The sequence below is a fragment of the Zosterops lateralis genome (genome assembly GCF_965231275.1).
Source record: "Zosterops lateralis genome assembly, chromosome: 9".
NCBI classification, from domain to species: domain Eukaryota; kingdom Metazoa; phylum Chordata; class Aves; order Passeriformes; family Zosteropidae; genus Zosterops; species Zosterops lateralis.
The window spans coordinates 1,218,569-1,235,643 of record NC_139769.1 but is presented as its reverse complement, the minus strand read 5'-3'; the positions used below and the strand labels follow the sequence as shown (position 1 = coordinate 1,235,643).

The window sequence follows — 17,075 nt, the reverse complement described above, 5'->3', positions numbered from 1 at the left end:
AAGGGAAAGCTTTGAACTGGTACACACTGTTCACACCTATATTTCAAGTTTGGAAACGCATATTTTCAAGCAGCAATACAAAAAAGTATCCATGAAGAATGCATAATCTCTGAAAAAATTATGAAAACATCCCTGCTACCATTACATTTCTAAATACAAAACTTGACTACCATATTTGTTGCTTCTGTGTAGCGAGAGAAGTTCATTTTCAAAACAGATAAAATTCAGTCTTTAGGTGTGAATGGTATGAATGACAGTCTCTTTTTTTTTTTTTTTTTTTTTTTTTTTCTCTTTTGTTTTTTTTTCAATTTCTTAGTTGTTTTAGGATCCTTAAGCATGCAAGCCTCGGAGAGGAAGGCCCGACCAGGGCAGGGTTGGCTTTTTTTTTTTTTTTTTTTTTTATGACATCCAGTTTAGGACAGAGCTGGGAAAGCCTCTGGGTCATCTACGTCAGGAGCAGAAGCACTTGACTGAAAAGAGAAACATCACAGAGTTATTGCCTTGAGGAAGAGCTGGCACTTTAGGCTGGAGAAATTACTATAAAAACATCTATTTTTTTATTTATTCCAAGGATTACAAACCCTCCTCTATAATTTTTTTTTTAATCCAAGTTATCTAGAGAGGAATTGTAGGCAAATTGATCTTTGCAGATCATTATTGCACAATTTTTTTTTTTAATTTAAAGAGATTTTAGAATGATCTGGGTTGGAAGGGACCTTAAGGACACCATGGAATTCCAACCTCCTGCCATGGACCAATCCTTATTGAGGGACACAACTGAAATATTCCAGAAAAAGTCTGGAGCACTAATTAAGTTTTTCATGTTTAGTTTTTCCCATTCAGAAACCAGATGTTGATAAAAGTAAATTTTTTTGTGCTAAATTTTCAGCCCTAAAAAATTCATGCATTAACCAAGGATCTCCTCAGTAGTTTTCAACAGAGTTTTTTGAAAAGCTCTGCACCTCATCTAAAAACTAGTGCAGAAATTAAGAATTTCATACTCTTCATTTGGTCCTTGGAGAAAAATGGGAAGAGCCAAGATAGTGGAACTTCCCCTCATGATATTAATTTACCAAGAAATACATTTAAAATGAGACTTGCATCAACACCTGCAGAGTCTCTGCCTTGCCTAAGACTCCACAGGCCACAAACCCAGAATTAAAAAGTAATAACAGGGTTTGAGCTACAGGCTCAGCATCTCCAGTTGCTCAGCACACAAGAGCAGAAAAAGCCAAAAAAAAAAGGGAATTTTTGCTCCCTGATCCCAGGGAATGCACAGGCAGAGCTCACCCACCTGGTTGGGCGTGTGGATCACATCAAACTCCTTGACCAACTGCAAGGAAACACAGACAACACAAAATTAGGTGCAGGAAAGGTTGGAATTACTTTATGGCAGCATTCTTGAAGAGTATTAGTGAAATAACATAAAGCAAACCATTCCTGTTTGATTTTAATTAATTAATTCCTTAAAATATTCTGATTTTGTTGTCAGGAGAGACCTTCCCAAGTAATAAATTAAAATTTTTAAAGTCTGTGTCTGCTAGAAGGGACCAAAAGGAGCAAACTTGTGTGAAGAAAACCACAGCACACAGACTGAGCTCATTTTCCAATCAGTAACAATTTGATTGATGCCTTTAAGGCAAGTGATTGATGACAAATCAAATTTTCACTATAGATACATTACAGTGCTTGAACTTCACATATTCTCTCTCAAAGCCCATTCAGTATTTTTCCAGGGTATTCCCCTGGTGCCTTAACACCAAAAAAAGGGGAAAAACATTACTGGTGGCTAGAGAAAAAAAAAACCAGTAAGAGCCCTGTTTCCAACTGGAAAATGTGAATTCCTCAGGCTCAAGACCAGACATGCAGCTGTACAACCAGTCCTTCACCCCCAGCAGGTCACAGTGCACACACAGTGGCTGAAAATAAACCAGGCCAGCACTTGTGCCTCTGCTCTGGCACAGCAGCTGAGCCAGCTCATGGTACATTCAGACCTGTCCACACTGGAAAAGTCATTTTTTAGGTTTAGACACAAAGAGAGGCAGTTTTTAAAAATTCACCCTCCCTTTTTTTTTTTTTTGTGTTTGATGACAACATTGTTAAAACGTTCACCCTTTTGTCCTAACAGCTTGGTCTGAAGTAAACTCTGCACAAAAGGATTTTCACTCTGGTTTTGTGGAATCTTCCCATTTTGAGGAAGCTGAAATCTGATCTTACTCTCCTTGTGTTCTGTACTCCCTTGACCCAAACTCTAAAACTTCTTCCCTGCAATACTTGATAAAACCCCACCACCCTGCCCCTGCTCTCTCTTGGCTTGGGGGTGGAAATAAAATGGGACTCTCATGTTTAAGAAAACTTATTTTTTCTGTTTCCCTGCCAGTGGCTGCACCTCCCTGGACAGGATGACCACGGTAGCCACACAATAGTTTTCTGGAATCTTCCCATTTTGAAGAAGCTGAAATCTGATTTTACTCTCCTTATGTTATCTCCTCCCTTGACCCAAATCCTAATACTCTTTCCTTATAACACCTGACAAAAACCCCACCACCTTGTCACCCCTGTTCTCTCGTGAAAATAAAATGGACTCTCATGTTTAACAAAACAGAGACTTGCTTTGTCTGTTTCCCTCCCTGGACACAACGCTACAGGGTTTAAAACGTGGTTTGTTGTCAGAGCAGAAGCAGCAGTTTTTCCCTCAGAAAAGAGGAGATCCAGCAGGGAACGAAGCAGATTTCCCAGGTGGGATGATGGTGGTGCTCACCTTGTCGGTCCTGCCCCCGCGGCTGGCGCGGCCCCCGCGGCCCCGGCCCCCTCTGCCCCCTCTGCCGCCGCGCCCGGGGCGGCCCAGGTCTCCAAAGTTGATCTCCAGCTGGGATGTGATGTCGTTGGCGGGCTTGCGGAAGTGGTGATCCATTACCGAGTCCTCAGCGTGGGCCTGCCAGGAGAGGTTCTCCATCAGAGAGAAAACGGCACTAAAATTCCCTCCTGGGCACCTGGAGCTGTGCTCTGGCTGCCACAGCACACCCTGCCCAGCTCTGACTGTCCACGGCCTGGAGAGACTCAGGAAACTTGAGATTTCTTAGCAATCAAAGTGGTTTGCCTTTCCGAGATAATTCATTGTTTCACTGGAAAAGTCCTGTAGGATTGAGTCCAACCTGAGCCCAATCCCCACCTTGTCACCAGCCCATATTCAGTCCTTCCAATGCCTCCCTGGACAGCTCCTTCCAATGCCTGACCACCCTTTCCACAGAGAAATCCTCCCCAAAATTCCATCAGAGCAATTCTGATGGAAATCCCATCCATTTTCCTTATCCCAGACCAGACTGACCATCACCAAGCCAGTAGAGAATCTCATGCTTTAACAATTCTCATTTTGTGTCCTGATTCCATCAATTCTTTCCATTCTTTTTCCACTCTTGGTCACTCACTCTTATTGTGCTCCCTGAGGATTTGCACTTCATTTGCTTTAGCCCTTGATAAATCCTTAAGAGCAGGGATCTGCTGAGAATCCCTCAGTGCTCTGCAATCACTGTCACAGCAAATGAGGCACAAAAAGCTCAAACACAAAGAATTGAAGGAGCTAAAACAAAACCAGACCCAACAGTGGAAAATGTGGATCTCAGCACCTTGGCCATGATATTTCTCTTACTGGTTTGTTCCCAGTGCCTTTGGTGGAAACCTGAGCCTGGAGGAGCAAGAGATGCTTCCAGGAATTACAAACACCAACAATGTTGTTATTCAGCACCTTGGAAAATTCCTGAACCCCACCAGGTGTTTTTAAAGCAATTATTTCTCTTATTTCACACAAATATTGTTTCCATGTGCAAGCCAGTTTTTGGCATCTAGGATAATATAAAAAAATGTAAAAACCTTGCCTATTACAGCTCAACCAGAGTGTTTTGGAAACATGACAACGTCCAACACCTTCCCCTTCTCTCCAAGCCCCCAACTCCTGGCACAGCAATCATCAATTCCCTGCTTTTCCTACACAACTTCCATGTGCAGGCTCAAGTTTCCCAACTCCAATTGACTTTTCTGCTGTAGTTATATATTTATTTCACTCTACACCCCCTTTCCCTTGGAAATCTCTTTGCCAAACTCAGGAAGTTTGTCTCAAGAAAGAAAAGTCATTCCACACCTCAGCCTGACATGGCAGCACTCAAACCTAACACCAGCACTCTGTAAAACTTTACACAACACCTCAGAGATGCTTTAAATTCCTTTGTTACTATTTCATATTTTTATCTGCAGTTTTTATCGCTGCAGGGTACTGAGATTCTATTTTCAACAACTGGTTGCCACAGTGTTAATTCTCTTTTCTGCGTGGATTTGGACAATATTTCTGTGCATTTCTGTCCCTATGCTGTTTTTGTTTAAAAAGAAGTCACTACAATTTACCAAAAATCATTGTATTTTCACAATTTGACTTTGGTATAATCACTGAGCCAACAAATTGCAAATTCCCTACGTAACCTGATGATTCCTCTATCCAAAGTAATTAAAGCTCTTTTAAAACTGCAACAAAAGATTTGGCACATTCTCTTCAGCCTCTTCCATCACTTGGGTGATAAAGCCAGACCTACTGAACAAGTTGAAACATTAAATTTCTATGTATTGATGACTTAATAGTGCTCTGATTTAATAACTGATCACTTCTTGAATGCAGTGATGATGCACTTCAGGGTCTTGGGGAAAGCTGTCAAAAATGAAGAACAAACTACCAAGAGAGCCAAAGCAGACAGTGATGGAAAAACAGCAATAAAAATAATAAATAGAAGATGATAGAAACTTTTATAAGGTTTGAATTCAGCAGGATGAGGAGCAAGGGGACTAAAACCATGCTGGGTGCTGGATGGTGCACAGTGAGACAACAGGCACAGACAGAAAAGCTCCATGTCCAATAAAATCCTCTATTTTGGAGAGTTTTTAATATCCAAAGGCTCCCTGCTGAAGGGGCTGATGTCAACACCCAGTATCACCAGTGAGAGAGAAAGGATCAGTACCTCATTTGAATCCAGCAGACTCCCCTGCATTTCTGTCATCGCCTTTGTCTGGTGACAGTTGTGTGTCCACGCCATAAAGTGACAAAAAAAAAAAAAAAAGGAACAAAGGGAGAAAACAAAAGGAAGAAATGAGACTCAACTCCATACAGGAACAACAGGTAATCAGGTCACACTGAGAGCTGCTGGGTACAGATGGCACTGAGCACAGGGAGGAGGAGCTGTGCAGGCAGAGGATGGATGGGCCAAGTGTGGAGACAAGAGAAAGCTCAGATGGACGGGCCAAGTGTGGAGACAAGAGAAAGCTCAGATGGACACCAGGAAAAGCTCAGGTGGACACCAGGAAAAGCTCAGGTGGATGGAGAACAAAAAAAGCTCAGATGGATGGACAGCAAAAAAGTTGAGGGGGATGGAAATCAAAGAAGCTGAGATGGGACACCAGAAAAAGCTCAGACAGATGGACACCAAGAAACGCTCAGGTTGAGGGACATCAAAAAATGCTCAGGTGGATGGACACCAAAAAACGCTCAGAGGAACATGAAAAAAGCTGAAATGGACACCAAAAAAAGCTGAGGTGGATGGACACCAAAAAAAATGCTCAGGTGGATAGACACCAGGAAAAGCTCAGATGGATGGAGAACAAAAAAGCTCAGATGGACGGACAGCAAAAAAGCTGAGAGGGATGGAAAACAAAGAAGCTGAGATGGACACCAGAAAAAGCTCAGATAGATGGACACCAAAAAACGCTCAGGTTGATGGATACCAGAAAAAGCTCAGATAGATGGACACCAAAAAATGCTCAGGTGGATGGACACCAAAAAACACTCAGAGGGACATGAAAAAAGTTGAAATGGACACCGAAAAAAGCTGAGGTGGATGGACACCAAAGAGTTGCCCAGGAGCTGCTGGAAGCCCTGGCACAGAGCACACATGCAGGCTGGTCTCCAGCAAGGCACAGAGATGAGAAGAGCTGGGATGTTTGGATCACTGCTCATGGGAATCTTCCTGCAGAGCCTTCGTTCAAGAATTATTCCTCTCAGCTTTGAGGAGATGAATTGTTCTTTTCCAAATAGATTTCCTTATCTCTCACTGCAACCTCCTCTAAGGAAGGGTCTGGATTGGTGAGGAGGTTTGAAGAGGGACAGAGATCTACCGGGGATCAGTTTTTCCAGGAGTCCTGGATTCCACTTTTGGGATAAATTTTAGGATTTGTCCTGTGTAACTTTGTCCACAATGTAACTCATTCCTGTTTTTTGTAGGAATTGAAGACTCAAGCCACTAAAGCAGGTGGAGAGAAAAGAGGATCTGTTTTATGGCATAACCCTGTGTGTCCTGGCAAGAGGCTCACTGGACCAGGGCTCCTCATGACCCTGGATTTCAGATTAAAACAGCAAAGATCTGAGACAGAACTTAGAGATCACTTTATCAGCACCTGCAGAGCAAATGGAAAAGAGAGACAAGACCTCAGGAAGGGCCAAGCATTTCAGCAGGAGGAAAAGGAGAACAGCTCTTTCCCAAGACTGAGGCAGATGAGCAGAATCAGATCCTCATTCTCCCTTTTCCCAGATTCCTGGGGAATTCTCCAAGGAGTTTTCAAGGTACAGGAATGCAGGTGCTCACCACAATGCTTCCCATTTCTGACAGATCTGTTGGGGCACACAGTTTTTTTCAGCCACAACACAACAGAAGATTTGGGGCTAAAAACCAAAATTTACCTATAAATCAAATCACTTCCACACACCATTTCCTTTCTTACCAAGAAGAATCACAGAAACCTTAATTTCTTAATTCTTAAGAATCCAAAAGGACAAAGAGAAGAAACAGCAGGTGATTGGTGGTTTTTTTTTTTAATATTTTGCCTTCTAAAGCTGCTCACAATGAGCTGCAGTGGAAGCTTTCCTAAGGCCTGTATTATAGAGCTATTCTCCCATAATCCTGAGAGAAAATCCCCACACTGCTTCCCAAGGGATCAGGGAACAATGAGCAAGGGAGATGGGGAGACACATCTGCTGGCTGGACAATAAAGCAGCCTAAAAGCAGCTCAATTTAAAGGCAGATTTGTTAATACCTCACTTTCGTGCTTATGCAGCAAGAGGTTGTTACCTTCTTATGTGTGATGGTGCTAAAAATATCCCACTTGTTTATTTGAGAAGTTCACCTCTTAAATAGAACAATCTATTAATTATGTCAGGTCTTCCATGGCAGTAATTTGATTATTCGCAGTTTTTGTGCAGATTCTTTTATTTGTTATTGGGTTTTTCTTTTTTTTTTGGTTTTTTTTTGTTTTTTTTTTTTTTTTTTTTTTTTTTTTTGTTTTGGTTTGGTTTGGTTTGGTTTTTTTGTTGTTGTTGGTTTTTTTTTTTTAGTTAACTGATTGAGTTTTCAAATGGAAAATAGTCTGGATTTTTCAAGCCTCTAAATTTCTCACAAGTAGCATCACCTTTACTATCCCATATGTTCCTATGTTAAAAAAAAAAGTGCCCTCAGATGAGTAAATGTCAAATAAATTTGATTCAGAGAGACTGAGGGAATTTAAAGCACTACAGGTGTAGTAAATCTTGGTAAAGTATATAAATACTTCTGTTTAATACATTCTTTCAGTACACAGCATCCTTAAATGTAACTGAAATTCCCTTTTCTATCCAAGCAGCATTTAATGAACACTTCAGTGAACAGCTCAGAGGAGACACAGCCACACAATCATTTCCAGAACTGAACTACCCCACACAGCAAGAAAAAAAACAGCCTGATCTGTGAGCAAGGCAAACTCACTGTGAGCTCAGTCAGAACAGAAATGGAATTTTCACTGGAACACTGAGCAGTGCCCCCCACCCTGTATCACATCCCAGCTCCCAGGAGAAAAACTGGCAAGGTGTGAAAAAGCAGGAATACATTTCAGGAGAGCAGCCACTTGCAAAGGACTCAGCACCATCAGGATACAAAAGTTGCAGCCACCAAGCTGCTTAACATATTACCAGAGTGTTAAAAACAAAGATTAAAACTAAAGATTAGCACAGCCCTGCGTTACAAAATTACATTACAACAGCTCTCAGCACTTCCCTCCCTTGTGCATCTCCCCTTGCCACTCTTGGAACAGAATAATGAACATTATGCAATGCCTGAAAGGAGAAACTACAAATTTAAAACAATTCTGGAGCAGCTATGCTGAGTGTCACTGGAGCACTTAAATCATTTCAAATCCTTTCCCCAGAACTCTGTCTGTGTCACAGCACTAAGGGAGGAGACACCCACGTCTCAAATTTAAGATGCACAGTTTGGGTTTAAGGTCTTTGAGGCATGACCAGTCTCTCTTCAAGCTGACATCACTCAGCAAGCACCATGGATCTGTGGACTGCAGAACAGATGCTAAACAACACAAGTTTCCTTTTTTAAAAAGCAAACTTGACAACATTCCTCTCAAACTCTCACCAAAGAGAGGCAGCTCTTACAAACCTAAGGGCACAGCTCAGCTCTCAAACCCAACCACACAGTCAGAATGGCCACTTGTGCTGCTGCACAAGTTCAATTTTGCTGAAAGAATGTATAAATGTATAAAGTATAAATTAAAAAAAAAAAAAAAATGCTGTTCCCACTTTCTAAACTCGCAGCTACAGGTCAGCATCACCCAGAATGGAGCTTCCACTCTAATAAAAACTCATTAATAATAAAACCTTGACAAAGTGGACACTCCAAGCGTGGCAAGGCACGTTTACCTCCTCACTCTTTGACTTGTGGAGCACAAATCCTTTTTTCCATTGCCCATCAGCTCCCTCGTTTGGTTTGCGGATGTTGAACTCGACTTTTGCGCGGTCCTTGCTTTGGATGGCTTTCCACTCATCCAGGGTCATCTCCTTAGGGCCTTCTTCCTTAACTTCTTCAACCTCGTTCTCTCTGCAGGGAATTCATGGACATTATCATCACAACTGACCATTTACACTCTAGATATAATTTCAGAATCATTCTGCTGGTTGGTACCAGGTTAAAAATTGAGCTTTGTTACAGGTTTAGCAGTTTAAGAGGTGAAAATATAAACAATCGTTTCCACCATAAAGGAAAATTCATCTCCTTTAGAGGGAGTGCCAAAAAAATTACACCCAGCCACCTCTGAGCACAGCAAAATGTTAAAATTAAAACTGACCCATGCCATCAAATCTCCACAGTACTGTCAATTTTAGTTCCAATTCCCCCCTTTTTGAAATATATTTCTCATAAACATTCATGTCAAGGCAGTGAGAACTCGTTCTTCCCACAGTTTTCAAGCTTTTCAGTATTTTAAAAACCAGAATTTAAGCAGCTTTGGGCAATTGCTTCTTTTGTTGAACCAAAGACAATTATTCAAACAAGTTTTACTTCCAGCTAATTTGAAAAATTAGGTGAGCACACACCTCATTTGTGAGATACAGCACGTCCACCTTATGCCAAAGGCTATTTTTAAAGTAAAACACAAAACCACTGTGCTCAATAACAGATCATATTCCAGCTACTGGAAGCCTCTGGTTATTGTTCAGTGTGTTTATGCAACTGAATTTCTCATTTACAGGAAACCAATGCTGTGTATGTGCAGCAAAAAGATCGTGAAAGTCTCAATTCCAAAGGTTTTCATTTGGCAGCCAAAAATTTTGAACAATAATGCAAAGGTTTTATGTTAAAATTACTGTATTTCACTTTTTTCTCCCTGTGCAGGAGAGAATGATTTTTGACATGGGATGTAATCAGAATTTGTTTTGTTCAAGGCAAAGATTTTACAGCAGTAAAAGATCCTACAGTTGTGCTGAAACATTGAGGGCAGAGATCCACATAAAACCAAAGAATTAAAGAATTACCCATGTGGAGATGCTTTTCTATATCAAGTTTTTGGTGAGGCAATCAAGCCATGGCAAACACATTAGGAACAAGTATTTCAAAATTCTGTTTGCCATTTTTTTGAGTCCTCTACCAAGCCCTCTCCTCATTAAAACACAACATTAGTCATACTGGGCTACCATAAAAAAATCTGTATTGTATTTTTACACCAACTCAGTATCAGTATAACTCCTTCTGCCTCCCTGGTTACTCTTTCATTCATCCAGCCCTGGTTCCTTCTGTAACAGTGTCCAAGTGGGATGGGCAGAGATCCAGGGAACTTTGAAAACTGCCTGGAGAATGAAAGATACAACCTTTCTCCTCCAGCTCAGCCACACAGTCTCCAAGGATGTCCTGGAAAACTTAAATTTAAAAAGTTGCCTTTCACTGGCATTTCTGTCCCATTTCCTTGGTGTTTCTATCTAGTCTGAGCACAGATATTTTGGGTTTGGAATTTGGAGTTGCAATCCCAAAACTCAAAGTGTATGAAAAATTATTATTAATAAAGAAATCTGAAAGAGCCTGCAGGATACCAAGGAATGGTTTAAAGGCAATTTCCAGACATGAGGATTTTAAGGACACTCACTCAGCAGCACTGTGGATGATCTACTGATAATGTGAGTTTGGCCAAACAGATGTGGGAATAAATAAAGAGCAAGAGGTTAAAGGCAATGCAGCAGCACCTCTGAGGCAAGGCAGGAGCACAGGGAGGGGTGGTACTCACTTATTTTCAGAATCAGCAGGCGGATGCTCCTCTCCCTCTGGCGTTTCCTCAGTTACAGCTGACTGATCCAATTCACTGCAATTACATAACGTTGGGAGTTGGGGCTTTTTTACAACTTCATCCCTCTTTAAAGCTATGTAAGATTAACAATCAAGATCTACGGTGGATTTAGTGTTTCAATAAGGATTGGTGCTCTCTGTGCCTTTTAAATTCTATGCTTTTCACTTAACTAATGGTTTTCCCCAACCCTTGCTACCCCTCCTGAAAGGCTCCTGCTGTCCCTCCCAACACAAAATGGATCGGGGCATTAAAAATAGATTTTGAATTTTTGTAACACAAAATGCAGGCTTATCCTGATCAAAATTAACTAAGAATAGTTTCATTTTAACAAAGAATTGCTACAAAACCAGCACAAGGCCTCCCAAACCACCCCAAAATTCTGTCTGAGCAGCAAAGCTATTCTTATATTACAAGAAAATCGCTGGGGGTTTAAACTCTGCAAAAATCACTGAGATCAAAGGCAAAAAGGCAGCTAAATCTGGGTGTTCAGCAAGCCATAATTAGGGGTGATTAACAGAGTGCTAAGAGCTTTGTGAGCAGGGAGAGGTTACTAACGTTAGCTCGTCTTTGACGGTTCCCCAGTTGTGCGATCCGCTGCCGCCGCGCTTGTCCTCGTGCTTTAGGCCGCTGAAATGTGAATGTGAAACAGAACTAACAAAACTGAGTTAACATTATAGTGTCCAGACACAGAGATTCAAAAAGATCAATGTTCAACAGGGGAAAGGGAGGAGGGTGAGAGTGGCAGAGAGGAGGGGAGGAGGTGAAGACTCACGATCTATCGCTGCCGCTGTGTCTGTCGAATTCCCGTTTGCCGCGAGAGTCGAATCCGTCTCCTCGGCCCATCCCGCGCCCGCGGCCGCGGCCCCGGCCCAGCCCGCCACGGCCACGCATGGGCCGCTCCAGGATGGGTCTGCCACGGAACACACACAGCTCAGGCATCCCTGCCACTGACAGACTGCACTGCTCAGGGGCTTCTGCCCTTTCAGGGGTTTGTTTATTGGGTTTTGCTTTGGTGGTTGTTGTTTGTAAGTTGGGGTGAGTGATTTGCCTCTGAAAATGTCCAGTGTGGTTTTCTCTTCCTCTTTGAGAACTTTATTTACTGGTTTTTCCTTTGATAATTAGGTTGTAGCTGGGTTCAGGCTCTTAATTTCTAAAAAGTCACTCCTCTATCCCTGGAAGTGTCCAAGGCCAGGCTGGAAGGGCTTGGAGCAACCTGGGATAGTGGAAGGTGTCTCTGCCCATGGTATGGGTTGGAACCAGATCACCTTTAAGGTCCCTTCCAACCCAAACCATTCTGTGGGTCCATGATTTTAGAATCTGGAAACAAATGCTCAGAATTGTTGTTTGTTTGCATCTTCTGGCTTTAATTCCAAAACTTAATCTTTGTATTGTGTCACACAATTAACTGATGCTAACAACTAAACTCACTTTTAATCAACTTACTTTTAAAAGGAGGTAAACTCTGCAACTAAAACTTTAATATTTGAACATCACTCAAATTCTGGCTGCCTCACAATACTCAAAACAGTTTAAATTTCATGTAGATCTAAGATGGCTTCACCACCTCCAGGTCTGAAGCCATTGCAGCCAAGGTGCAAACACCTACATGGACAAACTTTAGCTGGCTTTAATTCAGCTGTGCAGATTAAAGCCACAGCTGTAACAGCAAATAATTCTCATCCTGCAGGAAACAGCTATGCTTGGGTTCCCTTCCTGAACTATCTGCTACAGAAATATGGTTAATATCTTGATTTAAACCTTTAATTCAGTTACACCTATGAACATGTTCATGTAGATCACTCCCAGCTCAAAACGTAAGTTTGCAAACAAAACTTAAGTTGGAAAAGGGAAGTGTTATCCTCTGCATGACAGGAATTTAATCCTGATTCAACCAGCTTTTTCACCTGAGCAGCAGAAGGCGGGACAGCCCTGTGCTGCCAAAGCTGGGAAAGCTGTTTATCAGCAAGACAAAACTCTTACTTATCCACGGAGAACTCTCCTCCCTCGCCCTTCTCCTCAGCGGGTTTCTCGAAGCGGCGCTCGCGGGGAGGTCGTCGCTCGGGTCTCCTGTCGATGGGTTTGCCTTCTCCCTGCTGCTGCTGCTGCTGCTGCTGATCAGGCCTCCTGCCAATCCTCCTTATCCCTGAAACATCAGGCCAGACACATCAACGGAATGAGGAGTGCTCTGGGACAGATATCAACACCCCCCAGACAAACAAGCAGGAAGAGAAGTTTTATTTTTGTGTAAACTGAGTGATTCTGCTTTCACCTGACTCTTCCCAGCCACGTTTTTACACCCAGGATTTCAAATTGTGTTGGACTGAAAACTTAAGTAATCCCTGCTGAAATGACAGGGTCAACTTTCAAGCACAGATTAAGGTAAGCAAGATTTTATTACTATTTTTTTTTTCCTATGAAAGGTACTTTTCAGGTAAAACAGGTGGGTTTTATTTGAAGAACACCCAAATGAAGGGAGCATCACCTCACTGGTCCTAAGACAATCAATCCTGTGCTCCCCAAGTCAGACATCCTGTGCTGTTCTGACAGCTGGATTCTATGATCTTGGAGGTGTTTTCCAACCTAAATGATCCTGTGATTCTGTTTTTGGAAACTCCTCTGGGCAGCAGTGCCCCCACCTGTACAGACAGGTGTCACCTGCAGTGACTAACTGGGCTCCTCATCCCCACATTCCCTGACAGAGATTCTCCTCCTGGTGCACTTTTTAAAATAGTTTAACAATCCACAGTGCCATGAGCTGCCCAGTGCTCTTCCTCCCTGCCTGGGCCTCCTAAAAAGGTTTTTATAGCAAATAAAACCCTCCTGTGAGCATTGCCTTCTTTACCAAGCCCTCTCAAAGATCTGACACAAGTTTTCTTTTCCACTCTTGTTTACTCTTCTTTAAAAGATGAGAACAAACATCTTTGTTGCTTTGTTACACCATCTTCTTGCCAAAACACTGCCTCCAAAATTTAACAGACCAGCTTTTAAATTCAAAACCGATTTTTAATTTTTTAAATTTTTTTTTTTTTTTAAAGAACCAAGTTCCTGCCTAGCAAGCAAATGTCAAATTCGGGTGGGGCTACAGAAGTTGCAGTTGTAATGATATCCAAGCCAACACACCCAGATGAACAATGTCTCCCTCACCTTCCAGGCTGTATTTACCATGAAGTTTGCATGGCACACAGAGCTCCCTGAGGAAACAAGGGGTTAAACCCAGCAGGCTGCACTGGGAGAAGGGCTCTCCAATGAGGACAGGACAGGAATTCCATGTGGAGGAGAAGCAGGGAGAGGAGCAGGCATGCTGCAGAACTGGAATGGAACAGCCACGGCTTGGCTTTTGAATTTCGAGCTTTTGAATTTCGAGTTCGACACCCTGCATTCAGAAAAAAACCCGGTTCTTGCTGAAGCCTAACCCAAAATACGAGTTATTTCTCAGCATCACCAAGCTTTGAACTGCTAATTCAGCAGGCAAATCACTTGCAGCCTTATGGAGTAGTGGAATAGCTTAAAATACATCCACACAGGAAACCAACCCTGGCATCGAGCACCTTTATGGTGCCAGAAATGCAAAAAAAAAAAACAGCCACGCACAAAAATAGACATTTTCGAACTGGAAATTGACTTTGTTTACGACGCTGCTACAACAGCAGCCTCACTTTTTCTCTGTTTCACTCCCATAATAAACCACGAAAACGACTTATTTTTTCACACTTGTGAAATTCGGGAGGTGAAGAGGAGCTGCCCAAACCTTTCCTGCGATGCCAAAGTCGCTGCCATGTCCCACATGGATCTCGTGGGGACAGCACTGGAATCCTGCACCTCCCTAAGGCTTCCAGAGGACGCGGGTTTAGTGAACTGGGACTCCCGACAACAGAAAACATTCCTAAGCCTTAATGAGGAAGAGATCCACAAGCAAAGAGTATTTCTAACAGAGTTCCTAAATTTTTCTTCTCATAAAGTGCTTTCAAATAACATTTACAACACCAACTTTCCGAAACAAATAATATATTAAAATGATTACTCTCCTTAACAGCATAAACTAATGGAAAACCAGCATCACTCTGTACCATAAATGCAGCAGCATTAAGATGCTCTCACTTAGCACCGCGTGCTTTGTGAAAAGCTTGTTGAAATCGCATTTAACCTGTTATTCCCTCGTTCCCAGGTCACCTGTGGATGCTTTTCACTGGGTTTGTTTGTGACCCACCTGCGGGGCGAGCGCTGAAGTTTGGGCGCGGTGGAGCTGCCGGGACGGGCCGCCATGTGCTGCCCCACATCCCTCCCTGTCCATGTGCCTCCTCAACTCCCCAAGCATTTCCTTCAATCTGTTTGTTTGTACTTTCATTTCCTCGTTTTCTAAAGTTTTTCCACGTAGGATGGCTTAGAAATTTAGGATAATTAGAAATTAACGCGAGTTATTGTTTTTATATATATATATGAAAACTAGAAGATTGTTATCGATGTTGTTCTCCTTACAAAAATGACCCAAAAGAGATTTAGAAAAGCCCAGGAAATTCTAAATATCCTGTCAAATCCATCGGAGCACCTGAAACACGAGTCAAGTTCAGGATACGAGGCTGGAAGGGGCTTGGTGTAACCTGCTCTAGTGGAAGGTGTCTCTGCCCATGGCAGGGCTGAACGAGAAGGGCCTTTCCAACCCCAGCCATTCCAGGATTCCATGTGCCGGTTCAGATGGGATATTGGGAAGGAATTTCTCCCTGGGAGGGTGGTGAGGGGCTGGGATGGGATTCCCAGAGAAGCTGCGGCTGCCCCTGAATCCCTGGCAGTGTCCAAGGCCAGGCTGGGATGGAGCCTGGAGCAGCCCGGGCCGGTGGAAGGGATGGCCTTTAAGATCCCTTCCAACATGAGCCGCTCCACGATTCTCTTCCCCGCTGATAAATTCCCCATTCCACGTTCTCCTCTCTCCCTCCCGCGGGCCCGAGGCCGCTCGGGCCGCCCCGCACACCCGACTCCATTTTGCGCGGGACACGTGGGGCCGAGCCGAGCCCGGGGCCGCCACCGCCGCCACCGGCCCCGCGGGCGGGATCCCCGGGCCCCCTTTGTCCCCCCTTGGTGCCTCCCCGGCGGGCTCACCCTCCTTCCGCAGCGGCGCTCCGGGCTGGCCCCCGCCATCCTCCCGGCGGTCCCCGCCGGCGAAGGGCGGCAGCGGGTTCTTGCGCTCTTTCTGCGATTCCCTACGCAGCTGCTTGGCCGCGCTGCCCGCGCCGCCGCCGGCCTGGCCCGCTCCGCCTGCCCCGCCCGAGGAGCCGCTCTGAGCGCCCGCCGGCCCTCGGGCTCCTCCGCCCGCTTGGCTCCCGCCGCCGCCGCCGCCGCTCTCCTTCCTCCGGCTCTCCGCCGCGCGCAGCACCTCGAAGGGGTCGGACTCGTCATCGAAGAGCTGATCGAAGCGGTTGGTGACGACGCACCCGAAGCCCTCCTGCAGGTGTCCGGGCATGATGGGCCCCCGACGGCGGGATCCTGCGCGGATGCTACCGGGCCCCCCGCGCCCTGCTCGCTGCCGCACAAGATGGCGGGCCCTGAGGAGACGCGCTTCTCTTCCGGCGCGGCCACATCCGGGCACTTCCGCGGGGAAATGGGCGGGCGGGAACTGCAGCGCCGCCAGCGGCCGCGCCGGGAATTACACCCTCATTGTGTGAGGCGGGCGAGGGATTTCCCGCCTTGGGCTGTACCATTGACAACAATAGGGGGGGACAAGTCGATGGGGGAGGCGGGGGGGGGACGCGGGGCGGGGCGTTATATTATATTATATTATATATATAAATATATATTTATATTTAAATATAAATATATATTTATACAGTATAAATAAATACAGTGTATTGATATATATGTAATAATATATTATATATTAAAATATACATGGTATATTATAATATCTATGGTAATGTATAGTATATAATACTATATAGTATATAGTATATAATACTATATACTATAGTATATATAGAGAGTATATATATACTATATATACTATATAATAGTATATAGTAGTAAATATATTACATATATATAATAATATATATGTAATAATATATTTTATATTAAAATATGCATGGTATATTATAATATCTATGGTAATGTATAGTATATAATAGTATATAGTAATAAATATATTACATAAATATAATATATATGTAATATTTTATATTATAATATACATGGTATATTATAATATTTATGGTAATGCATAGTATATAATAGTATATAGTAATAAATATATTACATATACATAATAATAGATATATGTAATAATATATTTTATATTAAAATATACATGGTATATTATAATATCTATGGTAATGTATAGTATATAATAATATATCATGCATAATACATAACACACAATACACAATATAATAAATGTTGTATATTAATATTAATATTAATATATTTGTGTAATTATATGTCAGCATACCACTATTATAATA

At 43.0% G+C, this 17,075-nt stretch overlaps 1 protein-coding gene across 4 annotated transcripts; it reads right to left on the bottom strand.

Moving 5' to 3' along the window:
• Window positions 1-10: 10 nt before the first annotated feature.
• Window positions 11-16,183, bottom strand: SERBP1 (SERPINE1 mRNA binding protein 1). 4 transcript variants are annotated; one of them, XM_083867217.1, is made up of 10 exons: window positions 15,721-16,183; window positions 12,607-12,769; window positions 11,399-11,536; window positions 11,182-11,253; window positions 10,567-10,641; window positions 8,714-8,891; window positions 5,004-5,051; window positions 2,762-2,935; window positions 1,295-1,333; window positions 11-470 (listed from the first exon to the last, which is right to left on the bottom strand). In XM_083867217.1, exons 1-10 carry the CDS (start codon window positions 16,079-16,081, stop codon window positions 414-416), a joined length of 1,305 nt encoding a protein of 434 aa, XP_083723343.1. In that variant the 5' UTR covers window positions 16,082-16,183; the 3' UTR covers window positions 11-413. The 4 variants fall into 4 exon arrangements, with proteins under 4 accessions (XP_083723343.1, XP_083723346.1, XP_083723344.1 ...); XM_083867220.1 differs by having other exon boundaries at window positions 11,182-11,277; window positions 15,721-16,180; XM_083867218.1 differs by lacking the exon at window positions 5,004-5,051 and having other exon boundaries at window positions 11,182-11,277.
• Between the last annotated feature and the right edge of the window lie 892 nt (window positions 16,184-17,075).

What these genes read in the sequence shown, in the direction of transcription:
- SERBP1 (XM_083867220.1), bottom strand. Translation starts at nt 16,081, where the DNA reads ATGCCCGGACACCTGCAGGAGGGCTTCGGGTGCGTCGTCACCAACCGC. An exon ending in AGCGCCGCTGCGGAAGGAGG is followed by an intron (nt 12,770 to 15,720) that starts GTGAGCCCGCCG and finishes CTGATGTTTCAG; the next exon opens with GGATAAGGAGGATTGGCAGG. An exon ending in GTCTGCTGGATTCAAATGAG is followed by an intron (nt 2,936 to 5,003) that starts GTACTGATCCTT and finishes CTCTCCTGGCAG; the next exon opens with GCCCACGCTGAGGACTCGGT.